At 37.3% G+C, this 27,838-nt stretch overlaps 1 protein-coding gene across 1 annotated transcript in view; it reads left to right on the top strand.

Moving 5' to 3' along the window:
• The first annotated feature begins 9,260 nt into the window (after nt 1-9,260).
• Nucleotides 9,261-27,838, top strand: part of NAF1 (nuclear assembly factor 1 ribonucleoprotein) — a 41,772-nt gene continuing 23,194 nt past the window's right edge. Inside the window, exons 1-2 of the mRNA XM_082728767.1 lie at nt 9,261-9,778; nt 13,953-14,121. Coding sequence (XP_082584893.1) covers nt 9,450-9,778; nt 13,953-14,121 — 498 coding nt within the window. The 5' untranslated portion in view covers nt 9,261-9,449. The remainder of the gene's footprint in view (nt 9,779-13,952; nt 14,122-27,838) is intronic.

Genomic DNA, 27,838 nt, shown 5'->3' with positions numbered 1-27,838 from the left:
GCTGACATCAGCAAATCCATTCAACCAAGTTCAACCAAGTAAATCTGAAGATCTAACTGGCTTTATTCAATGATTCATGAATCATGCGTCATCACATCGAGCAAGCCAAAGGAACTCTGAGGAGCTGTACAAGATGGAAAGCTGTTATAGGCAGAGAGGGAAGGGATTAGGAAAGAGAAGTTTCATTTACCTTCTTTTGGGGAATGGAAAGGTTTTATGTGGCAGATTACCTCATCACTGCTGACCAGAAAATTCTGGACTGACTGGTTAACACTAAATTCCCAGGAGAAGGTTGAAAGTAAAATTAGGTTAGATATTAAGCATTGGTTTGGTGACATGGGCTTAGCATAAGTGACTCCATTTGGGGCCTATCATTTCTTCTTAACAACTTGATGCACAGATGAACCAAATTGGTGGCAGCACTGCTCAATGAATGTGTCCCTGGGTTAGAGGTTATTTGAGGTTAAGTAGAGATTCTGAAGCAATATTAGCCCAGGGGGCTTCGAGCTGTGTTGATGGAATAAACAGACGACATTTAAAAGGTTCAAAAGTGTAAATAGGTATATAATAACGAAAGCTAAGTCTGATGAGCCTGGACTACAAAAAAAATTATATCTAGCTCACCAGCAGAATAAAAGGTTAAACAAGAGATTTATAGTATAGTTTGGGTTTGAGTATGGTTTGTGTTGAGCCATTCAACATGTTTCAGACACCATTCCCTTTTTTGGAAAATTTCTTTAAGCCTTTATTTCTAATTTTTGTTTTTAAAATTATACTGATATATAGTTAGATTTTGTATTTTTTTGGAACAATTTCAGAGTAGCTTTAAGAATAGTATGAAGATCTCCCATTGACTGTTTATCTAGCTTACGTAAAATTAACATCACCATAATGGCAAAATGCAAACTTGTGTGTCTTCTGATGTAATTCGCTGATAGAAACATAGCATTGCCTTTGTGATATTGAAAGACCCCCTCTCCCCTTGCTAAAGGCTTGTTTAAGTAACCTGATGTCCCCACAGCACCCCCTATCCCCTTGCTGAAGGCTTCATTGTTCCCATAGCCAGATGGCAACACATACCAGGATGTCTATTGTCTGTGATCACCCGGTCTGTCAAAAGAAAAGACAAATGAGGAATAGAGTGTACCTGGGACTTTCCAGAGTGCTGAGCCAAGGCCCACCAGAACAAACCGTTGTGTCCTTGCCTTAAACCCAGTGCCTGACAATGCTTGATTTAAGTTAACCAATCAGATTCCCGTAACCAAGCATCTGCTTCTGTAAACTCCCTTCCCGCCACCCCAACCTTGCCCTATATAATCTGCTCCCCAACTTAGCCCGGGGAGCTCAGCCCACAAAGGCTGATGCGTGCGCAGGCACCTGTGTAACCAATAAACCTCTTGCAACTTGCATCCAGTGGAGGCTTGGTGTCTGCTTCTTGGGTGCGGATCGAGGGTCTTTTAATATCCTTGCAAAATAAATATATTACATGAACCAAATAATGAGAAAACATCAGAGAAACCCTAGTTAAGGGACAATCTTCAAAATAACTGCCCCCTTCTCTAAATAATTGATTATTGTGTACAGTTGATAATTTCGCTCACACATAAAATGTTCTCTTTATAGGAACTATGCACTGAAATATTTAAGAGTATAGAGGCATCATGTCTGCTGCTAACTTTCAAATGGGCTGTGATCATACAGACAAATGCACAGACACATATGTATATGTAGACACATGAGGTGAAACTGATAATATATAGTAAAATGTTAACCTTCTGAGACTCTTCTAACCTAAAGCCATGCGCTTGTTGTGGAAATTGCCTTGCCAGGAGTGGTATAATCTCTCACTCCTATCCCTTCCCTTATCTGCTATAAACACAGAATTGCCTAGGTTGGACTGTGCTTTTGGGGGCTTGGGCCCTAGTTATGCCCCCTCAGGTCCATAACTTACCGGGTGACCAAAGCTGAATGTCAGGACTGGTTTGAGACAGAGGAATAAGACCATATGGAAATGTAAGGAATGAAGAAATGTAAAGAATGAAGAAAAATGAAATTGATAGACAAAGTGAGGGATTTTAAGCAAGAAAGTGATGAGATTAATAACACTTGTTCTCTGTTATGGACCAAGAACCTGGTCACTCACTTTGCAGCAGTTTGTGGCTTTCTTTGACTTATCTTCAGCTCTCAGCAGAGCATGTCTTTCTGGGAGGTTTTGGGGGTGTTTGGCCTTAGCTATAAAAGAGTGCGGTACAGTAGGGGAGCTCTTTTAGGTTTGGAAGGGCAAGTGGCTGGGAGAGTCTAGGCTCACGGCTATATAACTGTTAATTTGAACACAATGGACTCAAGCAGTATAATCCAGAAAACAAATCTTACTTCTTCCATTGTCCCATTAAATCTGCCCAATCAATGGGAGCAATCCTTCTGTTTGTGTGAATACTCAATTCTTCTGACTTTCCTGGTAACTGCTATAAAAGAAAGTCCTACGATTTTTTTTTAATATTATTTATTTGTCAGAGAGAGAGAGCACAAGGGGAGCAGCAGGCAGAGGGAGAAGCAGGCTTTCCACTGAGCAAGGAGCCTGATGTGGAACTCCATCCTAAGACTCTGGGATCATGACCTGAGCCGAAGGCAGTCGCTTAACTGACTGAGCCACCCAGGTGTCCCTGATCTTTTAATGTGGCAAACAGAAATAACAATGTCTCTTATATAAAAACCAAACCTCTAAATTTGATTTCAACATCAAATCTTCACACTTCCCTGAAGATGAAGCCTTTCTGAGCTGATTGCTGACAGTAGGAAGGGGGACATGGTATTCCTTTTCTCTTTTATTCTGCCCTCCTATTTCTCCTCCTTTTCCAGTTTGCTATCACTCTAGTTTCTCTGGTCTTTCCTGTGTTGCTGGGAAAAAGCAGAGAGAAGGAAGGCAGATTGAGGGTGGGGTGGGAATCACAATCCCCAACTTTCCATCCATTAACTTTCTCCATCAAAACCACTTCCTAAAATCCCCTGTCCATCTTTCTACTTTTTCATATTTCTGATGTGAGTAAGGAGAATTTAAGGTTTTTGTAAATGAATGTTGGCTGTTTCCTTTGAAACCCCGCCTTCAAGGGAGTCTAGCACTTTCTTGAATGCAGCGCCACCTATATTCTGCTGCTTCATCCAAAAATTCTAATTTAATATCCTGTTAGAAGTATGCCATGGAGTATTGGTATCTTAGTTTGGGCTGCTAGAATGAACTATTGTGGGCTTATTAAAAACAAAAAAATTATTTCTCACAGTTTGGAGGCTGGAAGTATGAGATCAGGGTGCCAACATGCTCTGGTTCCAATGAGAGCTCCCTTCCTTTTTTTTTTTTTTTTTTTTTTAAGGTTTTTAAAATTTATTTGACAGAGACAGAGATCACAAGTTGGCCGAGAGGCAGGTAGGGAGACAGGGGGAAGCAGGCTCCCTGCTGAATGGAGACCCTGAGATCATGACCTAAGCCAAAGGCAAAGGTTTAACCCACTGAGCCACCCAGGAGCCCTAAGAGCTCCCTTCCTATTTGCAGAATGCTCACTGCTTTTTTAAAATCTCAGGTGGCTAGAAAAGCAGAGGTGTACTCTCCGGTCTTTAATCCAAGCCCTCATGATTTAATCATCTCCCAAGGGCTCCACTTCCTAATTCCATCACATCAAGGATTAGGTTTCAACTATGAGTTTTGGGGGCACACAAACATTTAGTCTACAGCAACAGGTATACATGAATTCTGTCTCCAGGGAAAGAGGTAATCCTATAATCCTGTCTAAAGGATTTGTTTTCCTGGAGACATTTTTCAAGGACCTGTTATATAGTCCATCTAGTTGTTCTAGTAGCAGTGGGCAGTGGGAGTGTCTATTTGTCTTAAGAGAGCTTTGAGGAGTCCCTGAAAAGACTGGCATCAACTGGAATTTTTAAATGCAGTGTGGTTTGGAGGGCTTAAAAATAACAGCCATGAAAACGGGTGAGAGGATGATCTAATGCAATCATCAGGGGATTATTTTCAAGTGTCAAGAATAAGATAAAAACAGAGAGGGAGGCAAACCATAAGGGACTGTTTAGTTAAGGGAACAAACAGTGTTGCTGAAGGGGAGGTGGTGGGGGCATGGGCTAAATGGGTGATGGGTATTAAGAGTACACTTTTGATGAGCACTGTGTGTTATATGTAAGTGATGAATCACTAAATTTTACCCCTGAAACAAACAAACAAAAAAATATGTGAGTTCCAAAAGTGGTCTACGATAAAGTCTATGGTTCCAAATCTCAAGGGCACTCAAGTATTTGAAAATCACATTCTGTATATTTTATCATATCTGAGAACAGTATATTGAATGTAGAAATCACAAAATTTCCAGTTCAAGAGAAGGGAAACCAGCCCAACTTCTATTTCCCTGTCTCCACGCTTTGCTCAAAACAGTTTCTGACAACATCTTCTTCATTTTCATCATCACTTCTTGGGGTGACTGATTTACAATTTTATGTTTTAAAGCCATATTTAAGAGTTTTCATTTATCTTAATACAATGGTGAATTATTGAAATATTTAAACAAGAAAAATTATATGATCATATTTGCCTGTCAGATATCTTATTCTGGCAAGAGTAGAGGATAGGTTATAGACAGGTGAGACTAACCAGTACATCAACAGTTAAGAGAGAATGGAGAAAAAGCCAAAAGTTAAACTAAGAAAACGAAAATAACACAGAAAGGGGAGAAATATAAGAATGATATCACAAATGCCACAAGTGGAGGGAGTGATAAACAGTGCTTCTAATAATTATATTGCAAATATTAGGAAATCTATATCCATTTAACAAGGGCATTGTACACTTCTAACTATGCATATGTATATTCATGTCTTTTTAAACAAAAATATAAACAGATCAATCACTGTGTCAGGATATTCTATAAAAATTCTTGAATTCAAAAAAATTTTAAAATAAAAACCAATGACTATATAAAATCACATTTCTAGAAAAGGTCTTAAGTTTCAATTATTGGTGTTTTTTTTTTCTTTTACCATTAAATCTTTTCTTCAAATGAAATCATACTTGAAACCCAAAACATGTAAGCAATCTGGAATGTTCACTTCTGATTCCCTAACTCTCACTTTGGTTCCTGATACACTCTGAAAGGTCTGTTGAGCTATGTTCTTGTGATCACTCATCACTTAAAACTGAAATTTTATATTGTGAGTTCCATGAGCTCTAGGCCCTTTCCTGTTTTATCACTTTATTCCCAATACTTAGTGCAGCACCTGCCACAAACATAGTGTCTGGTGGATATTTAGTGAATGAATGAGTAAATATTAGACAGAGAAAAATTAGGTGACTTGGATTAAGTCACACAGCAAATTGATGAGGGTCAGACTTAGTATATAGCAAGTGGCTGGGTAGATATCGGTGGCATTACCAGAATAGGAGATAAAGGAGAAGAAATATAGGGAAAAGGATGCTGTGATCAGTCTTGGATATTAGAGTTTGAGGTACCTTTGGAGCATCCGAGTAGACATAATGACAACAAACTGCTCAGTCTGTTTGTTTATTTATTAGAGGGGAATGATCAGTGGGAAAGGAGAGAGAATCCAAAGCAGACTCCACACCCAGTGCAGAGCCCTACATGGACCTTGATCTCAGGATTCTGAGATCATGACCTGAGCTGAAATCAAGAATCAGATACTTAATGGACTGAGCCACTCAGGTGCCCCTGATCACTTTTTTAACTTAGACTCAATGGTCTAGCACTTCAACTCTTCTTGCAAAAGGCTTTCATTCATTTTACTTTTAAGTACTATGTTTGTCCAGGAAGGTTTCCCACACTTATGTAGCCACCAGTGCAGTTTCCTAAACTTTATTGCGCCTGCATATCACAGGAGGAATCTTGTTAAAATGCAGATTCTAACTCAGAAGGCGGAGCCTGAGCAGTGAAAATGGCACTAAGAGCTCAGTTTGTTTTTTGTTTTTGTAAAATTTTACAATCTTTATTATAAGTGGAGATGGGTGAGCTTGTAAAATTTTGAGTCAAATGAATTTCTTCTCATAAACTTTGTTTTGTACTTCAAAGAATATGTTTAGGTGTTTCACAAGTTCGCTTTGAAATATAATACAGCTTTTAATTCATAATTCAAACTTTCTTAATTTGAATAGTGATCCCATAAACTACTTATTCTTTCTAGGACTTATTTTTTTTTTTTAAGCTTTTAGCCTCAGGCTAAAGATTTCAGGCTGTTTAGCAGCTGTTGGCAGTAAGAGGGGCAGGCTCTGGAAGTAGATAAAATTCAAGGTATTTTGAAACATTCAAGAGCTTAAAAAAAATATCAACCACAAAATAATAACATATCTGAATCTAAGCAGAGGTGTGGCTATTTTTTTTTTAATTTTATTTATTTATTTGACAGACAGATCACAAGTAGGCAGAGAGGCAGGCAGAGAGAGGGGGAAGCCGGTTCCCTGCTGAGCAGAGAGGTGGATGTGGGGCTTGATTGGCCCTTGATGCAGGGCTCGATGTGGAGCTCAATTCAGGGCTCGATCCCAGGATCCTGGGATCATGACCTGAGCTGAAGGCAGAGGCTTTAACCCACTGAGCCACCCAGGTGCCCTGGTACGGCTATTCTTATCCCAAAACATGGAGAGCAGCCCAACTGGAAAACAAAAAAGAGATTTTTATATGTAACCACTAGCCTTTCTTAGATATCATTAGATTCATTTAAATTGAATGAATAACTTAGGTAACTGTAAGCCATTTCTCTTTTTACTGTGATTGTTTCATAAAACTTCATTATTTGTTTTCTCTTTCATTCTTCCATTTAAAAATCTTTTTAGGATTTGTTATGCTTCTGGACACTGACAGCTGTGAGTTAGATAAATACCTTGAGTTCATCAGACTTAGTTTTATAGGAAAACAGACAACGAAGAAATAAGTAAATGTGATAGTTTTTAATATGTACTATTAAAAAAAAAGAGCAACCAAGTAGAGTGATTGGTTATAGGTGGTATTTTTAGACTGAGTGGTCAGGAAAACCCTATCTATGGTGTAATATCTTAGTAGAGAAATGAGGAAAATGAGGTAATAAAACATATTAATATGAAGAGAAATAATTAGAGCAGAGTGAAAATGCCATATATAAAGTATCAGATTGGTGTGTGGAAAGGAGATTAAGACTAGTGAGATGAGTGGCATAAGGGAGGGGAAAGCAGTAGGAGATGGAAATAGGAGAGAGAAGCAGCAGCCAGATCAAGCAGGGTAAGGAGTCTGGCTGGATTTTATTCTGAGTGACTGCAAATATTTAGGGATGTAAACAGAAAATTACATGTGATTTCTCTCTTTCATATTCCCATTTATACATTCCCTACAATAGTACATGTTTTTACTATAATACATTTCTGAATGAACAAATGGATATTTTAATTGCTCCCAAATTTATGCTTCTGAATGTAATCTTTCTACTGGATTCTAGTCTCATATTTTCAAATGCTTCTTGGCATTTTCAATTAACTATCCAATTTTTCTTCAAACTCAACACCACAAATTCATCATCTCATTCCAACTTCTCTGTATTTATTGGTAACACCAACTTCTTTCTGGTTTTCTTGGTTAGAAATTTTAGAGTACTTTGATTCTTCTGATGTTGGGGATTTCCTTTACTCTATTACATTGACTCTAACCCTGGTTCAGACTTTCTACACTTAATTCCTGGAAACATGCAACAGACTTTTACCTAGAGGGAAAGATATTCTGACTTAAATTTCTTTTTTCTTCGCATTCATACGGCATATCTTTGCAAGATCACTGTTGCTGAACTATCATTTTATTGATAAGGTCATTCATTTTTCTATTTATCAACCATTTCTCACACTAATTTGTGTATGTTAGGTGCCATTTTCTTCTATAAAACCTTAATTAGTGCTCGCATGAACTAAACAAGATAGTATTTTTTTTTTACATTCTTTTTTTAAAATTTTTAATTATTTGACAGAGAGAGCAGAAGCAGGCAGAGCAGCAGGTAGAGAGAGAAACAGGCTCTCCCTTAAGCAGAGAACCCCATGTGGGGCAGTGTCCCCAGGCCCTGGGATCATAACCTGAGCTAAAGGCAGCCACTTAACCCACTGAGCCACCCAGGTGCCCACAACACAGTATTTTTATCTTCATTTTATAGGTAAGGAAAATGAGCATTAGGTATGTTAGTTTACCTGCTCAAAGTTACAATTATACCAACTAGGAAATAGTAGGGCTGAAATTTGAACATAGGCCTGTTTAACTGGGAACACTGAGCTTTAGTTAATAACTGCATTAATGACTGGTATCTCGAGTTCAATTTCCTGTTTCTCTTTGGGGCTTACAAAGACACAGCCCACCAGTTTTATTTAACTTCCTATGACGGCTGAACTTGCATCCCGTATTCCACATTTCAAATATCTAGTTATCTCCCCGGCTTTGGACCTTTTTACTTCAGAGAAGAAGCTCCTTAAAATAAAAGACTATGCCTTACTCTTAAGTCTCTATGAAAGTCTGCTACTGTGATGTGAACAGAATACATTCTCAGTGAATAACTGATAAAATCTTTAGTACTGTCCCTGGCACATATGCATGCTTAATAAATGGTAACGAGAATTATTATTTATTACTGCTGGAGGGGCTGATGCATCGAACTGAAGATTTAAAAGGAAACGGTAAAATTCTGATCTCTGCCTCATTCCCAAGAAATTTTTGCTTACCAACCTTATGAACTAGAGTAATCGTTTTACTTCCATCCCACCACCCTTTCTATGAAGTGGCGTCAACTACCATATAGACATTGCCATAATATCAACGAACGGCAGCATTACGTCCGCTCTTACTGCTCTTTTTGAGAATGCTTTGGAAAAACACAAGGAATAGTTGTAGTTTTTCTGAAATGAAAAGTTAATGTGCTTGCTATCTACCGATTTAACTTCATTTAACTTTAATGAAGTTTACTTGAAGTGTCTGTTGGAAGATTTCCTGGCTCAAATTTCTTACAAAGAGACTCTCCCCGGTCTACTAGCCCTCCTTCAAATCTCCGCTTCGAGTATAATTGGCCCATTATATACATTATACATAGTATACATTCAGCAAGAGGAACGCCTAGCCACTTGACCCCACGACGCCTGCCTCAGCAATAAGAGGTAATGAAATCGGCGGGTTTAGGACCGCGCGAGATCTTGTTTCCAAAAGCCCTGCCCTCCCACTCCCAGCGAGCGCAAGCGCGTTACGTCACGTAGTACGCTCCCCCGGAAGTGCCGCTGTGTCAGCGGCGGGGGCGTGTCTCCAGGCAGCTCAGCGTGCAGTTACCGGAGAAACGCGGGAAGTGGGGCCCAGGTGTAGTTACAACCCGCGCGTTTGTTCTATTCCCTAGCGAGCCCCGAGCCTGTCCGAGGGCCCTGACCGTGAGCCTGACTGGGTCTGTGGAGCGACGCCATGGAAGTAGTGGAGGCCGCCGCCGCTCAGCTGGAAACTCTTAAATTTAATGGCACCGGTTTGGGGGATGGCCAAGGTCAGACGGTGCAATCCCCGGGCTCTGTACCTGTTCCAGAGCCACGGCCGTCACTGCAGTCGGATGCGGCGTCCCCGGACACCGGACAGGCCGCGGAGGCTCAGCCCGCGGAGGAGCAGCCGCGTGAATCCGCGCCGCAGTCAAGGCCAGAACCTCCTCCCGGCGGGAACTGCGTCACCGCCCCGGGCGCAGCAGAGCAGGCGGGGACCCCAGACTCTATAGAGACTTCGGACTCGGATTCAGACTCGGACAGGTCGGGTGCCTGGGGGGTCCTGGAGCTATGGGGGGGGGGGCCGGGATCGGGGACTGAGAGCGTGCCCGCGTGGGCCTGGGAGAGGAGAGGTAGCTGGAGCTCGCTGCGCACGTGCTGCCTAGTAGCTTGGACCGCCCCTTCCTCGCCTTCACTCTGCAAATCGCGTTGCGAATCCGAGATAATCAGATTCCTCTTCTTTCCTTAGTTTGGTAGTCTGAAAAGTCTTACGTATAGATCGCAAAAACAAAAACAAACCCTGAGGATATTGGATTATTTCGATAACTACTCAATTTGACGTGTCTTTTTGTGGTTATAACTTTGAATTTTGTGTCAGATTTTTTTTTTTTTTTTAAAGGCAGGTTTAGAGTGTGGCCTTGTTTTTTAAACCAGATGAATTAAGGATCAGTTAAAGGATTTCATACGTTTCTAGTTTGGCTCCTGATAATTTTTGTAGAATCCTTGCAGGGAGCATGTGTTCACCAAATTAGGGAAACATTGTTATTTCGCATAGCTGTATCATCGGGGTAAGTTTTATAGACGGCAGCCCCACGCCGTCGTGTCTTTTGAATATGAATCCTATGGAGAGAGAGGACTTAAAATCGTAGGATGTTACTAAATCACACTGAACGTTGTCTACAAATATTTGAGTGTTTTGCGTGGGATACTGAATAGATGAACAAAATATCCCTGCCCTAGATACTAGTGAGAAGGATGAAAAATAAAACTAAATACATCAATGCATAGATTAGAGGTGGTGAAAATTACAATGAAGGAACAGACAAGGCATGGAGAAAGTAATAGGAGAGCCCAGCCGTGTAAGACAGTGTAGCCATGTTACAGTTTTAATTCTGAGTGTTAGGGAAGCTACTGAATTTCAAGCAGAGAAATGGCATGCTCAGGTTAATATTCTAATAAGCTTTGTTCTGTAGAGAAGGAATTGAACTGGGTTCAAGAGTGAAAGCAGAGAAGCACGAGTGTAACAAGGCTTAGTGTGGAGAGAGTTGGAGAGATGCTGCATGAGTCCATCAGGTGATCATGGTTGTCAGGGTTAAGTATTTTGAAGTCACCATAATAGATGGGGTAGTGGGCTTGATAGGGAGGCATCAATTGGGTGGATGACAGTACTGTTTAAGGAAATGGGGAGTAACCTATCTGGGATGAGGGCTGGTGACTAACAGGAGAGTTTAATTTGGGCAGTTAATTTGAGATTTCTTTGACAGCTAATTGGAAATAATAGGATAATGAGTTTAAAGTTGAGAGTTCAATTCTAGACTGGAGATATAAATTTGTACAGATTACAGATAGGATTTGCTTTAACTTCTTACTATGTACTTTTTCAAATTCGTTAAAAGTAGAGAGTAATATAATATACTTATAACAATGAATAATAAAATAAGTGTACTCATCACCACACTTAAATGGTTTACAGTATTTTCTAATCTCGTTTTATCTAGTATTTCTAACATTGTTTTTTAAAGATTTTATCTATTTATTTATTTGATAGAGATCACAAATAGAGAGGGAGGTGGAGGGGAGTTGGGGGAGTGGGGGGAGGAAGCAGACTCCCTGCTGAGCAGAAAGCCTGATGCAGGGCTCGATCCCAGGACCCTGAGATCATGACCTGAGCCAAAGGTAGAGGGTTAATCCACTGAGCCACCCAGGCGTCCCTCGGACATTTTTTTAACCTGAGATTTTTAGTGCAAATCTCAAACGTATGTCACCTTCTCTATATGTTTTTTACATTTCTAACCGATAAAGTACTTATTACGTAGCCACCATGTTATTAATCAAACGTAGTAAAATTAACCCTAATTTCTTAATACCACCTAATAGCATTCACGTTTCTCTGGCTGTCTTTTAACAGTTGGTTTGTTCGAATTGGCATTCAAACAAGATTCTCAAACAGTGCATTTGGATGTTATGTTGATTTAGTCTCTTTTCAGTGAAGGTCATATTTAAAACGAGGGGAACAGAAGATACGTGAGGGTAGAATACCACGGTAGCATAGTGGATTCCAAAATAGGGAAGTTTTTTGGGGAAGGAAGGGGGAATCATGTCAGATGTTGTTGAAAAGTTAAGATGAAAGAAAGATGTCTGCTGGACTTGATAACATGGATATTGTTAGTGACCTTGTAAATGAGTGGTGGTGATGGAAGCCAGTTTTGGGGTAAAGATTGAATGGGAAATAAAGGAGCAGAGATAGCATATGTTAACAACTCTGTCAAGAAACTTCAAGGAGAGAAACGAGACCATTGCTGGAGGAATTCAGCAGAGGTACTGTAGAATTTGCCAGTAGGAATGATATGGGAAAGAGGAAAAGACTCATAATAAAGTAATAATAGTAAGGAGTCCGACTGTGAATGGGATGCCCATTTACCCCTGTAGTAGAAAAACATCATACTTGCCAAAACTAGTGCATTTGTTTCAAGCACTTCATAATCCATCTGAAAAGACATGTTTTCCACTGAATTATGGATAGTACAAGACAGGCTGTAGTAGGCAGTTTGAAAAAAATGCTCTGGGAGATACAGAAAAAAGTAAATCTACTTTCAGTGGATAGGGGTGGCTTCAGAGGAGATAATATTTGAGTTGAGCTTATAAAGAGGAATGGAATTTTTCTGCCCTAGGGACATTCCATTCAGAGGAAATAGCACAAGTAGCAGCATGAGATAGTGAAATTAAACAGAATTTGGGATATTTTATATGCTTCTGTGCTAGATGTGGCAGAAGATGGGATTGTGAAGATTACCAGGAACCTGATTGCAAAGGGCTCTGAGTTAGCCTTTATCTTGTACCCAGTATAGCTTTATGTAGAAATTTTTAAAGCTTTTCTCTGTGTTTAATGTTTTCTTAATAAAAAATGGAAAGAATGGTGTGAACATATAGCCATCTCCTTGAGTTAACACTTAATAACATTTTAGAACTTAGTTTCACATATGTATGTTATTGAGCCCTTTTAAAGTCATTTATAGATATGATGACACTTTCTCCCTAAATGTTTCAGCATGCGTTCTCTAAGAGGACATTTTTTTACGTAATCATAGTTATCACACATAACAAAATTGATAATCCCTTCATATCTAATGTCCAGTCATGGATTTTTTTTTTTTTAAAGCAAGTGTGTAAACTGATTAGGATGGAAGGTCATGAGAGGGTGAAGGAAGGTAGCAGCAGTAGGAGGAAGCGTTGATTGTTGTGAGAAGAGACTACGAGTATTGACTTCTGTTATACAATTATTACTGAAAAATAGGGGAGAAATAGGATTCCTCTCTAAATACGGTCATAATAACAGTGGAAATGGGATTGAGAAATGGAACTGGAGTGATGTTTGCCATTTGAAGGTAGGATTTTATCATTGACTGAGACAGCATTGGCTCAAAATGATTCAGGTTTTTCACTTATAGTGACAGGATTGAAGACTAAGCAATGAAATAAAATAGAGGCAGGACAGAAGCGGGTTCAGTAAGGAGAATATTTTCTTTTTTTAAACTTGCTCTTAGAATTAGGTAAGTGTAGGTTATTCATACAGAGGCAGTCAGTGTGCATCTGGAGATTAGGGTGGAGCCTAGAGTTATCAATATGGTTGATGATTGAAATGATTTGAATGAATGATGTTATCCATGTGAAGAGGATAGAGAGAAGAGAAAATGAGGGTGGGACTTTTAAAAACAGCACATAAAATGGGCTAAGGGAGAAAGCCAGCAAACAAAATTTAAACTAAGAGGATTGCTGATAACAATTGCTGTGAAGCCAAGGGCTAAGGGAATTTTTAGAGTTGAGTGGTCAACATGGTTGGTAACTTTCAGGAGTTTCCAAGTTGTATGAAGACAGAACATTTTATTGGCAATTAAGTGATCTGGTTCATTGATGACTAATAAGAAAGGTGTCTTGGCAGATCTCTCTTTTGTCAGTGATTTGTCATGTGCTTAACTATATTAAGACAACTGTGTGATGTATGAGACTTAAAATAATAGAATTTGGGTTATAGCAGGCATTTTGAAAATATTATCAATGGATTAAAGACTACTTTCAAATATTATAGTAAACTTCGAAATGCTAGCTTTTGAATTATATCAGCAACAATAACTACATATAGATACTTCCTAGTTGAAAAATTATAATTTAATACTTCAGTAATAATATTACTAAGTTTTTGACTTTTTCTTCCCTACAGTGAAACAGATTCAGATAGTTCAAGCTCCTCCTCATCCTCATCATCTTCGTCATCATCTTCCTCTTGTATATCACTTCCTCCATTGCTGTCAGATGGAGAAGATGATTTACAAACTGAGAAGGAAAATAAGAATTTTCCTCTTAAAACAAAAGATGAGTTACTCCTTAATGTAAGTACTTAGGATTTGAACATTATAAAATATATGTTATGATACTAATATTGATGTAATTTGGCCTGTATCTGGTTCTGTAAATTTGAAGATTGCTTAGCTCAGCCTCTTAATTGGGCATACTTTTTCTATGCTTTGTTTTTTTTTTTTTTTTTATTTTAAATAAAAGAGAAGATTGATCTGGTTGCTAAGGTTTCTAAGGTTGCTTATAACTCTAATATTTGATAATTGTTCTTGATGGACATCAACTTTAGCTTGCTATTTTTTGGTTTTTATCTTTGCTACAAAGATTTCTCATGTAGATTTACAACCTTGGTTTTTGTTTGTTTGTTTGTTTGTTTGGAGTTTTTTTTGGTCCACAAGTCAGAAAATTTTGCTCAGTAGTAATTGAAATCTTTTTTAATTGATTGTGTTTAAGGGAAATAGGAAGTAAAATTAGATAGGTTGAGTTTCTTAGGACTCTTATTAACTTGAAGTTTTCGAAGGATTTTTGTTGCAGATGGAGAAAACTCTTTCATTATAGAATAGTATTTATTGGCACTTGATAGGGTTGGTTTGTAAAGTAGACTCTTACATGGTAATTTCCTCCTCTTATCCTAGAACAATTATGGTAGTTTGGTTGAAACCTCATGATCCAAGAGACACATCTCCTCAGGATTTCAGAATATAGACTGTATTGCCACATGTTTATTCTCCCTACACCGACATGTACTTTAGTTACTACTAATGCTTTTTAAAAATTTAATGATCACTAATTACATCTATTATGTAATGTTTAAATCAATGAAACAGTTTAATGCAAGGTTTGAAAACATTTTAAAAATGTTGAGCAAATCGGGCACCTTTTCGTGCCTGGATTCTACCAAAATTATTTCTTCTTCTTTACTTGTAATGAGAATTTCCCTATCTCACTCACACTTTATGTATTGAAAACCCTTTGAATTTTATGCAGCTTCATCAGTGGTTCTTGTTTTCATACTACAGACATTGCTGTCTCTTTCTAGTCTTTTTATACAAAGGCTTTCCCAACTTTTAAATTATTGGGAGACTTCTTTGGTCTTTCTCATGTATCTTGGTCATCTTTCTACTTAAGTTTTCTCAGACTATAAAAATCAACAAATACAGGACCACAGTACTTTTTTTTCCCCCCACATTTAAAATGCCCTAGATGTATGATGGTTTATCAGAATTTTTTTTAAATTAATTTTTAAAATTTTTTATAAACATATAATGTATTTTTATCCCAGGAGTACAAGTCTGTGAATCGCCAGGTTTACACATTTCACAGCACTTACCATAGCACATACCCTCCCCAATGTCCATAACCCCACCACCCTCTCCAACCCCCCTCCCCCCAGCAACCCTCAGCGTGTTTTGTGAGATTGAGTCTTTTATGGTTTGTCTCCCTCCTGATCTCATCATCTTTCATTTTTTTTCTTTTCCTACCCTCCAAATCCCCATGTTGCATCGCCACTTCCTCATATCAGGGAGATCATATGATAGTTGTCTTTTTCCGATTGACTTATTTTGCTAAGCATAATACCCTCTAGTTCCATCCACATCATCGCAAATGGCAAGATTTCATTTCTTTTGATGGCTGCTTAGTATTCCATTGTATATAAATACCACATCTTCTTTATCCATTTATCTGTTGATGGACATCTAGGTTCTTTCCATAGTTTGGCTATTGTGGACATTGCTGCTATAAACATTTGGGTGCACGTGCCCCTTTGGAGCACCGTGTTTATATCTTTAGGGTATATACCCAGTAGTGCAATCACTGGGTCATACGGTAGCTCTATTTTCAGCTTTTTGAGGAACCTCCACTCTGTTTTTCAGAGAGGACCACAGTACTTTTTATATGTATCATTTTCTTATTTATCTTACTTGACTTAGAATTCATACCTTTTGAATCTCTTGAAACTTAATGCAAAATCTTAGTCTATATGTTTAAGTATTTTTCTTGGTAGAGTGATCATATTTTCCTCAGAAAACTAAAAGGGTCATTGTTCATGCAGAGGCCAGGAACCACATTCTGGAGGGCTGAGTTTATATCTGATCTTTGTAGTTCCCTAGTGTCCAGTAGAATGCTTGACAGATAATAAGTTGTCAGTCAGCAGTGATATATGATCACAGGAGTGAGAGAACAACAGCCATCTTACGTTCCTTTATTCTTAAACTGTTATAACACACTGGCCATATACTAGGTGCTGTAAACAAGACCCTCAAGTTTTTACTCTCGCAGTACCCAGTGCAGAGAGGCAGACAGTAAATAAACTAAAGACAGATATAATTTTGGAAGTGCTTTTGAATTTTGAGAGTGTATCTTGGGCTTATATCAGAAAATTACATTTTTGTTGCAAAGGTATGTTAGCTTTCGAAACTTGAACAGTGGGCCAATCTGTTCATTTTTGTGCCACTTCCTAGGGATCTTTGGATCTTTGGGAAGGATGGAAGAAGCAATTATAGTCTCTGTTTTTCAACTTTGGATTTTTTTTTTTTTTAAAAGATTTTATTTATTTATTTGACAGAGATCACAAGTAGGCAGAGAGGCAGGCGGGCGGGGGGGGGGGGGGGCGGGGGCGGGGAAGCAGGTTCCCTGCCGAGCAGAGAGCCTGATGTGGGGCTTGATCCCAGGACCCTGAGACTGTGACCTGAGCCCAAGGCAGAGGCTTAACCCACTGAGCCACCCAGGTGTCCCAATTCTTAAGTAGCTGTTCACTTTCTTTTACATTTACATAATTAGGAAGTCAGTTACTAGAAGTTCCTAGTCCTTTAGACCAGTGCTGCTAGAGTTAGGTAGAGGAATGAGTTTCCTGGATTGCCATAAATCTTTGATTTGGGGGACTTGGGGCTATAAAAGAGTATGTTAGGACTTCTTCAGGATTTAAGGAAAGAGAATAATTTGGCCCTGAAGACCAGGATGATAAGGATACATGTATTTAGTATCTTTAGGACTCTGCTGCTTTCTTGCTTAGTAGGTTTTTCTCCATGGGGCTGGCAGTTTGGCCATTGATACTCTTGTATGAAAGTCACAGGGAGGACTTGTGCTGGTTTACCTGGGGCCTGGTACCCAGTCCTGAACACATCATTGAGGCTAGTGGAATGTGTCTTTGGATTGCTTGGGCATGAGTCACATAGTCACTTGTTTGTGTGGGAGAGTATGTAGGAAAGTGAGTACTTTAGAGAAAGCACATAGGCAAGTGTGAGGGCGGGAACATGTAAAAGCCAGTTGACAGAAAGGGAGTGTGAATGTGCGTGTATTTTGAGGAGCACGAGGGTTGGGTGGGTGATACCAACCCCATGCAAACCACAAGGAATGGCTTCTCTGTCACAGGAAGTCTTCTGTCCATTTCAGAAAGGGATCTGTTTAGTCAGTAATAATAGTAATCCTGTGTAGAGTGTAAAAGGGAAATACTTGGGAGGGGTTATCACATGTGTCTTATATTGGACTCCTGTGGTTGCGGGCAATGAAGACTCTCCACTTACCTCAAGAGAAAGAGGATACATTGTAAACTTACTTGGATAAGAAACCATGGGGAATTAGGGTAGCTAGTGAGGACAGTCAGGCTGTTTCTTTTACATGCCTCTTAGATAGGGTCATGATTTTCTGAGTGTCATTTTATTCTTTCTTTACTCGCTGACTTCTTCTGTTTAACTCTAGATTCTTCTGTTTAACTCTAGATTAATCTTTTAAATTCTAGCTTGCATGTAGAGTGCTGTGACCCTGGCTCTAAATAGAGTGTCTTCTACTTTGATCTTCCCTTTAAGCCAGCCAGTTAGTGCTATATTTCTTTGCTGACTTTTGGGACAATCCTTTTACTTAGTAGATTAGGTTTTTTGTGTGTTTGTTTTTTGTTTTTGTTTTGTTTGACTGTTATTTGAAAATGACAATCCACTTTTCTTGGGAATTGTCCCCTCCTGTTAAAATCAGCTCTAGCCAGTGTCAAATGTACCATTTTGTGTAGGTCATACTGGTATATCCTCCTAGCAGGGATTGTGCTTGGAGCTGTTTGATCTATATATTTTTTTTAATTTTATAATGAAATGCTGAGGAAAATTAGTAAAACATTGTATCCATGTTGTCTTTGCAAAAAGTTATGCATAAATTAAAATGGGCCAAGCAGTTCTATCAATTTCAGAGTTTGTGCTGGTTCTTTAGGGATGTCTGGAACATAGGCATGTCCAGTTTAACCCAGTTTTATGTCCCAGCTCTTTATTAAAAAAGTGTCTTATATTCTGGACTGTTTCCTATTGCTGTTCAGGCATGCTGAGCTTAATTTTTACCTCCAATTAGTCTGTTTGTCAAGCAAGAATACCCCCCTCACACACATCCACCCTAGATCTAGTTTTTTAATCTTTCACATTGTTGGAAAGTTAGATTCTGGTGATCTGACCACTAACTATTGCAGATCTTTAACGGTAAGATTATATGGGAGCCTCAGTGAAGTAATCTCAAGATTGTTCTTTTAGAATTAAACCTTAGAGAGTTGCAGTGGTCCCTTGGGATGACAAGATATGTTATATCTTGATTTAGAAAAAGGGGTGAAGAGAACAGGAAAAAAAAAAGGGAATGGTTTGCTATAGAGGCATAGAAAAGGAGATTAGTCTTAGTTGGCTCTTTTTATAATGTCACAGTTATATAATACATGCTGTTAAATTTAACCAAGTGGAATTATTCTTTTGATCATAAACTCCTCTTTAATGCTGAGAAGATTTATATATAATCTACACAGTAAATGTAAAGTAGCATATGTATTACAGCTTTGAAACTACATTAAACCACACAGGGTTTATTCAGTGTTTCAGTGAATTAGAAAATCAGGTCCTTTTTGAGAAATTTTCTCAGCAATTTATGCCCTGAACTATTCATTGAAATAAATCAGGTGTAATTAAAAATCTAGAATCATAAAAACATTAATGGGATTGTGACATTTCAGAACCTTTATCAGAAATGAATTTTATAAATTAATGCCTATTATTTTCTATTCTGAAAACCTCAAGGGTTTTTCGTAACATTTAAAAGTTATGGCTACAGTGCTTATGGGGATAAAAAATGGATAATACTGCAGTAGGCATATTAATGTGTATTTATACACATAATATAACATCACTAAGAAAAAATATAAGGCTTGTAGGCAGTTCTTGGTAGGTACCTTTGTAATTTGGAGACTGCGTATATTATATTATAAAATAAATGCATTTTGTAATTATACTTAGGTTGACTACACTATATTTTGTTCCTAATTTTGGCAATGCAGACCCATATCATAAAACATCTAACTTGAGTATATGGAAATACCTGGGCCACCTGAAGTGGTCAGAAGTTAGAGCGGATTCTTTCATACTTTTTTATCTCCCACTGTCCATGAAATTACAACGTACCATGGTCTCTTCACTTAATAATTGCTGACTAAATATGTTGTTTCCAAGGCCTAGTACAAGTTTTGCCCTAAGTGCAGGCCTCTTTCATCTTCAGCATTTTATGACTCTAAGTGTATTTGAAATTACTGCATTGTATCATAGAATACTGGTGACGCTTTTTAACATTCTTTTCAAAATGTCATATTTAAGACATTATGGCTTATGTACTTGAGAGGAGATATTTTTAAATTAATAGTTGGTGATCTTTAAAAATAGTGCTCATATTTTTTTAAAAATTAGAATTTTGTGCTTCATTAAACAAAATTATTTTAGTAAAGCTTATAGCAAACAGAAATGATCCCTTAAACTTCAGATAGTGTTTTATTTATTTATTAAAAAATATTTTACTTATTTATTTATTTGACAGAGATCACAAGTAGGCAGAGAGGCAGGCAGAGAGAGACAGGGGGAAGCAGGCTCTCTGCAAAGCAGAGAGCCTGGTGCAGGACTCAATCCCAGGATCCTAGGATCATGACCTGAGCTGAAGGCAGAGGCTTCTGAGCCAGCCAGGCTCCCTGGCTGTTTTATTAGTCAAGTAAGCATGTATGTTCTCTGTGTGTGTGTGTGTGTGTGTGTGTGTGTATGTCATACATATATTATACATAAGCATTCCATTTATTAGAGTCCTCCATTCCTCAGTAGATTTTAATAAGTTCTCTTTGCTTTAGAGGTTAAAGACAAATGTCTGTTAAAAGGAAATCTGGCTAGAGAGTGAGCATACACACCTTTGCTAATAGCAAAGTAACACCAGAAAGTTAATGATTGACTGCAAGATGAATGGTACTGGACATAAAAAATTGTGGGATTGAGTGGAAGAAGAGATAATTTGCAGTGCAGGGTCAAGGAAGTTATCCTAGATTGCAAGATGGATAGGATAGGTATGGAAAGGTGACAAGTGAAGAGAATATGAACTTTCCCACTGATTAGCTAGAGTCTGTTGCATGACGGTTGTATTTGTAGTGTTGGTTACATAGTAGGGGCTCAGGGAGGGTTTCTTTGTTCATACATCATCCATACACCTGATGCTGTCCCTTCTAAAATTCGGAACTAGTAATTGTTAACATTTTACAGTTATTTGGCAGTGCTTTTATCTTTGTAATAAAGTCACGGTCTTGGATTTGATGAAATATGGACTCCTCAGTTAACGTAAAAGATAATGCTTAGTATTATATCATTGGTTTTTTTCTTATTGAGATGGATTATAATTTTTCTGTGAGTCACCTTCTAAAGATAATCTTGTAAACTTTGTTTCTGACAGTAGCTTTAGAGAAAAACAGGGTAAGAACGTAATATTTATTAAAAAAAAATACAAAGACACTACCAAGAAGTATTCATTTTTATTTTTTAGGTGAAAATATTTAATGGGCTAATCTCAATCTTAAGTTTAGTGTCATACACCTTAGTATAATTAATAAGGGCAATTAAAGTGTATTGAGGTCCATGGGACATTATAAAAGTACTTTTGGATTGTTCAGTTGATGAAGTAGACTAAGTGTTATATGTGGTCTTAGTTACCACACAGTGTACAGATCTAATCCATTCTTTTTTCCAATATGTTTTACCAGCTATAGGGGAAAAAAAAAGTTCCCAATCATGGCTCTCAATACTCCAGGGATTGGATCCTTCTTTCCAACCATATCTGAAAAGTGAAGGCTCACCTAATAGGATCAGGTAATTGGCTGCCACATGCATGTCCTCTATTCTTGGGTAATGCAAGGAAAGTGGCCACGTAATTTTATTCCACTTTCCTCATTTTTAAAAAATTTCTCCAGTCTAGCACCAGAAAGTGTTAGTTGCCATTTGCAGTATTTGATTACTTTCCATTACCCCCTGTTGTCCTTTTCGTAGATTTTTTTTTTTTGATATTTTATTTATTTATTTGACAGAGATCACAAGTAGGCAGAGAGGCAGGCTCCCTGCCGAGCAAAGAGCCTGATGTGGGGCTTGATCCCAGGACCCCGGGATCATGGCCTGAGCTTAAGGCAGAGGCCCAACCCACTGAGCCACCCAGGCGCCCCACCCCCCTTTTGTAGATTTGTGAGTGAAAACCTAAATCAAAGTTCTTTAGATAATTTTGCCTCAGAAAATCATAAATTACTGATTTTTTTTTCCTTGCCCAGTAATAAGTCTTCAAAGAGCTAGGAAATGCAAGGTAATTGTAATGTACAAATGTCATCTTTTCAGAGGGTCGTTTTGACCCATTAGCTCCTTCCATTTTTGCACTGGAAGTCTTAGGCATCCATTTTTTAACTAGTCTGTCTACAGTTTAATTTTTTAATAGGGAAGATTTTTAATATGTGGTACTCATATGGATGTTTTGCCTAATTGAACAACCTTGTAGGCCAGATGTTCAGATGTTCAGGAATCAGAATGTAATATTCTTGTAATACAATAATTGGTCTTTCATGGATATCTCAGAAGTATAGGTAGGACTGTGCATTTCTTTAATGCCATAGTTAGGAGTTATCTGTTATCCAGAATTATCATAATTGTGTTTGAGGCTGGTACATAATTTTCTATCTTAATGTGCTATCTTTTTCATTACATTCAGTGAAATATTTTTAAAATTGTATTAGACATTTGCATGAAATATTCAGAACTTTTGCTCAGTTTTTTCCCTGTTTAGAGATAAGAAAACTGACTTCCAGAAAGAAAGTGATTTGCCCGAGGTAGTATTTGAGTAGGGGCGAGCAGATTGCAGTCTGCTGTATTTTTAGTACTTGCATAGACATGTGTACCTAGCAGCATTAGAATTTGAATTTGATCATTTGAACTTCTTTGATTATTTGGTTTCTGAATAATGTAGTGTATTTTGTCATGGTGATAGATGATTGTATCATAATGTAAGATTTCTTAAATTGCATGTTTGGACCATATTGTCTTTTAATAGAGCCTTTGACTTAGAACTGTAGGTTGTAGAAAATACGTGATTAAATTTCCTTAGTATGGTGAATTTTAGTAATTTATTGCCAAATGGTATTATGTATCTGGGGATTTTTATTTCCATGTGGTCTTTTCTTTTGCTAAAGAAGAGAATGAAGTATTTTTCTTCCTTTCCTTGCCTGTTCTTTGTTACTACATACAACATTTGTTTTTAGTCAGTAAGCGTAGTATTAACTTTATTTAAATGATAGCATGGATATTTATATCTTAGTTGTATATACTCCACACCCAAGATAGGTTTTAGTTTTTTTTTAATTTGGGGGAAGTAACAGTGGTAAAAATAGAGATTTATCACAAATCTTCATTTCCCAGGTTAAGTTTTTAGGTTATCATTAAGATTTTGTAGGATTATGGTGTGTGATGTGGCCTTAGAATTATATTTGTATTAATGGCTGAAAATAGAGTGGTCTATTAATACCTGGGTGTATGTTTTGTAGTGGAGGGCTTTTTGGATGCATGAGAATGTAAAGCAGCGCTGTTCAATAGAGTTTCCTGCAATGGTGGAAATGTTTTATATCCACACTGTGTTAATACTGCAGCAGCTGAGCATTTGAAAAGTGGCTAATCTAACCAAACACTGCCTTTTAAATTTTACTTAATGAAATTTAAGTAATCAAATGTAGTTAGTATTGGATAAGCACAATAAAAGGGGCCTTTCTTACCCACCATCCATCTTTCCATGAGGGTTGTAGGGTAATCCAGGCTCATACTTTAATCTTCCTTACCTGCAGTAAATAGCCTTCTTGTCTTTTATTTTCAGGACAGTTGGGATCTTGCTTATATGATAGAGAAGGTCTTTATATCCCAGGTTTCCCTTACCACCTCTGCCTTCAGTTTTTTAGTTTGTCAGAGTGGCTTTTACTTCTAATTCTTTATATCCTGTGTGTCCTGTCAAGAGTGGTAATGTCCTTCAATATGTTTTCTGGGTATTCCTTTTTTTTTTTTATTGGAGTTTGTATGTTTTTCCTCTTTGCTGTGATCCTTTCCTTACTCATGGAAAAGTAAAGTGTTAGATTTTTATTTCTTGAAAGAGAGTATGTGACTGAGCAGATTTATTTATTACCTTACTGGGAACAGCTGTCAAACAGCTGCCATGTTATCAGGGAGCCAGGTGTTAATCTAATAATTCTAATAATGTTCGCCACTGCAAACCTGAGGTATCTGTGCATTAGTCCTGGGCAATGAAGCTTCCTTAGAAGTCTGCCTTTTTAACTTAAATTCCTTGAGGATTCTCTTCAATTCTGGGAATTATAAATTCATTATCTGATTTTGTTCCAATTGAAAAAGACTGTGATTGCTTCTGAGAATTTTGTTTAACTCAGACTAATAAGTCATTTCATTTAATAAATATATGTTAAACAACTAGGATGCGCTAGTCATTGTTGTGGGTGCTGTGCTAATGAGCAAGTCTGACCAAGTCCTGTTTATTGTTGAATTTATTGTCTAGTTAGGGAAGTGGACTTTAGGCAAGAAAACACATGGGATGTTAGACAGTGATGTGTTTACAAAAAAGAAAGTTAGCAGGATAATTTAATAAAGAGTAACTAGGCTTGGTGGAGGTATAGTACTTCAGATTTTACAGTTAGGAAAGAGAAAGTAATCTTGACATCCAAATACTAGCACAAGATCATATACTGACATGGTAGTCCCAGGAACTTTTCCTTTTAAACCTTCTTAAATTCTGCCTTTTCAAGCCTGACAAAAATCTTTATGGAAAGCATGCTTGCTTAAATGGGACAAATATATCTCTTCTGATCCAGCCCCCAAATGTCTGCCATTTTCAAAGCAAATACACTGCTTGACATAACTGCACTTTCAGAGGTAAATTCCATGATAGGCTTTTGATCTGGAATTGTACTAGGCTGATTTCATTTATTTTTTGTAAGTTTTATGTACAATATTTAGTTCTTTGTGTACCTTTTATATTCTGCAAAGTATTTGGGATGGAGATTTCATGCACACCACTCTTACAGGGTAGGTCTTTTTCTATCAAGAGGCCGTTTCATGCCTTCATTGTTCTTTTTTTAGGAATGCTTAGAAAACTGTATATACATTACAGTGTTATAGGGTACTGGGATCACTGAACTAGGATTGGAGGTATGGTGGTGATCGCAGATGTATCTCTCTGTTTTTTCTCTAAGTTTAGCTGTGTATGAAACAGAGGCCTTCTCCATTTGTAGGCAGTTTTGTCCTGTTAATACATAGGTTGGAAACAGGATAACAGGATTTAAGGAATCCTGACAGACTCTGCTTTTGACCACAAAAGTGGGTCCCTATGTCACTACAAATATTTTGGCTTTGTATATCTTCCCCTATCTTCCTCATTGCTAGATGTGTCTCATAGACATCCTTAGGGGAGGAGAACGTCAGAATTTCATCAGACCCTGCAGCTGACCTGTTTTGCTTGTGGTAAATTATGTAATATTGATCTCAAAAGATGGTGAAAAGGTATTAGATGAAATTCAACAGTCTGATTTAAAAAAAAAAAACAACAGAAACAGGAACACAAGTAGGAATAGAAGGTCACTTTTTAAACCTTTTAAAAAAAGAAATTTCAATTAAGAAACATTGTTATGCTTAACATTTAAAACTTTTCTAATAAGTAGTCATACATCATGCCTACTATCATTAGTTTCTTGACACTTGATATTGTGGACATACCAGTCAATACAATTTGAAAAGTCAAAAATATAATATTGAAAAAAAAGAGAACTTATTTTTTTTGGAATTACACAAGAAGATCATTAGATACAAGTTTCAGCATGATGCTTTCTTGTGTTCAAATGATACCGTATAAAGGATGCATTTATAATAGCAATAAAAAATATTAAATAATTACAAAATTATAGCAAATAAGGTATGAGATGGCTTTAAATAAACCTAAGGATTATTTAGGACCTAAGGCAATCTAATTAAGTGTAATTTTAATCAATACTAACAAGACTAATATGATATGACAAAATGATTTTAAAGCTGGTCTAGTAAAGTAAACATGAGAATAGTTAGAAAAATTTCATGGGGAAAAATATGGACGGAATGCATAGAGGAACTACCCTTATTCCCAAATATTAAACATGTAACGGAAGGCACCTTTGTTGAAAGAGTTTAGTACTGACACTGAAATAGATTAGTAGAAATGAAAGGAGATTTCAGTAAAAAACCTAAATATATAAGTACATCTAGTATGTGTTAAAGTTTATTTTTCTTATCAGTAGGGGAAAACATGGATTATTCTGCAATGTGGGAATAATTGGCCAGTAATATGGATAAAGATAAAGCCCATCTGTGTCTTGCTTTTATACAAGAATAAAATTACGAATGGTCCAAATATGCAAATATTAAAAATGAAATTGGAGAAGCAGTGAAAATAGAGTGAATTCAAAAAGCGATTTTGGAATAGTGAAGGTCTTTCTCTCTGTGTCATAAGTCTCAAAAGCCAAAAAAAAGAAAAAAAGCTTGATATATTTGACTATATAAAAATATGCTATATAAAAAAATGCTGAAGTTCATTAAGCAACTTAAATACTAAAAACCATTCTGGGAGAAAGGGAGTGGATAATTCCTTCATATTTGATAAAGGTCAAATGTTTTTAACCCAAAGTTCCTTATAAAATATTAATAGAAGGATAAGCCCTCTTAAAGAAAAATATATATAATATACAAACAATTTATAAACATATTTGGATAGCCAGGAAACATGCAAGGCTGCATAGTCTTCATGATTAATAAAGAAATTAAAATAAAAGCAAGATGCTGTTTTGTATCATAGACCTGTCACACTGGCAAAGGTTTACAGTTTGTTTCTCAGTGATGGCGAGAATGTGAGACAATCTCTCATTTGTGGCATTATTAATTGACAACATTTTTGAAAAGAAACTTGTCAGTATCTGTCAAAGTTAAGAATGTTTTTATCTTTGGACCTAGTAGTTCCACTTACAGGGATTTATCACAGAAGTTACATGAAGATGTATGTAAAGGATAGTTCTTTTTATCATTGTGTGTAATGATAAAAATTAAAAAGAGGCAGATGTTTTATCAGGTGACTGGTATTAACAGTCTATACAGTGGTATACTGTAAGAAAGTTTAAAAAATTAGATGTTTATGTTTTAATGTAAAAAGATGTACAAAATATAAGTGAAAAAGGGTAGCTTGCATTATAATGTGAATATAAATAAAACATTTTACCATTAGAAATGTAAAGTTTAGGGGTGCCTGGCTGGCTCAGTCATTTAGCGTCTGCCTTTGGCTCAGTCATGATCCTAGGGTCCTGGAATTAAGCCCTGTGTTGGGCTCGCTGTTCAGCAGGGAGCCTGCTTCTCTCTCCCTCTCCCTCTGCAGCTCCCCCTGCTTGTGTTCCCTCTCTTGTTAGGTCTCTCTCTCTCAAATAAATAAAATCTTAAAAAAAAAAAATGTAAAGTTTATATCTGCATGGTAAATATATTTGAAATACCTCTGTGGAGAGGTATTGTTTCGTGGGTATTCAGAATGGTTTGGTAGATATCTATCTAAATTAAGGGGACTGGTTGAAATAGTCCTCCACCATCTTTTCCATTTCCACATCTTTTTCTAATATAGTTTAAAGTCAGTGTAATGACCCCAGCTTTGGTTTTCTTGTTCAACATTCCCCTGGAATGTTGGGAGGTTCAAAGTAATAAGATAGGGGCATTTTTGCTATCCTTTTTTTTTTTTTTAGTCCTTCTGTATTACTAATTTTTTTCCCTTTTTAAAAATCAGGAGCATGTATTTTATATTTTAATGTTAAAACAGTGTCAGGGTTGGGGTGCCTGGGTGGCTCAGTGGGTTAAGCCTCTGCCTTTGGCTCAGGTCATGATCTCAGGATCCTGGGATTGAGCCCTGCATCTGGCTCTCTGCTCAGCAGGGAGCCTGCTTCCCCCCACCTCTTTGCCTGCCTCTCTGCCTACTTGTGATTTCTCTCTCTGTCAAAATAAATAAATAAAATCTTAAAAAAAAAAACTAAACAGTATCAGGGTTTAGATCTATACCAAAACATAATTATATTGCATGGACCTCCATTCCTCTTGATAGAAAATATAGAACAGGAGCTTTTCATTCTGTGGCCAAGTAGCTTTTATTTATTTGAGAGTAACATTGATTTTGTGTTCTACATGTTAATGGTATTTGGTTTACCCTCCTCTTCAGTTTAGAGGTTTCCCAAAAGATCTAATGACATTTTATCTTTGTAGACTTCCTTTTCCTTTGTTCTACGTGCATGATTCTGACTATTTAACTAGTGAGCTTAATCATAGTCCAAAAGTACAAGAAGTTTTTGCTCTGGATTTAACTGTGATTTGGTTGGTCAGTGGGGGAGATTTCAGATTTTATTACTAG

This window comes from Mustela nivalis (genome assembly GCF_964662115.1).
Source record: "Mustela nivalis genome assembly, chromosome: 4".
Classification (NCBI taxonomy): domain Eukaryota; kingdom Metazoa; phylum Chordata; class Mammalia; order Carnivora; family Mustelidae; genus Mustela; species Mustela nivalis.
The sequence above is the reverse complement of the archived record's forward strand: the minus strand, read 5'-3'. Positions and strand labels throughout refer to the sequence as shown.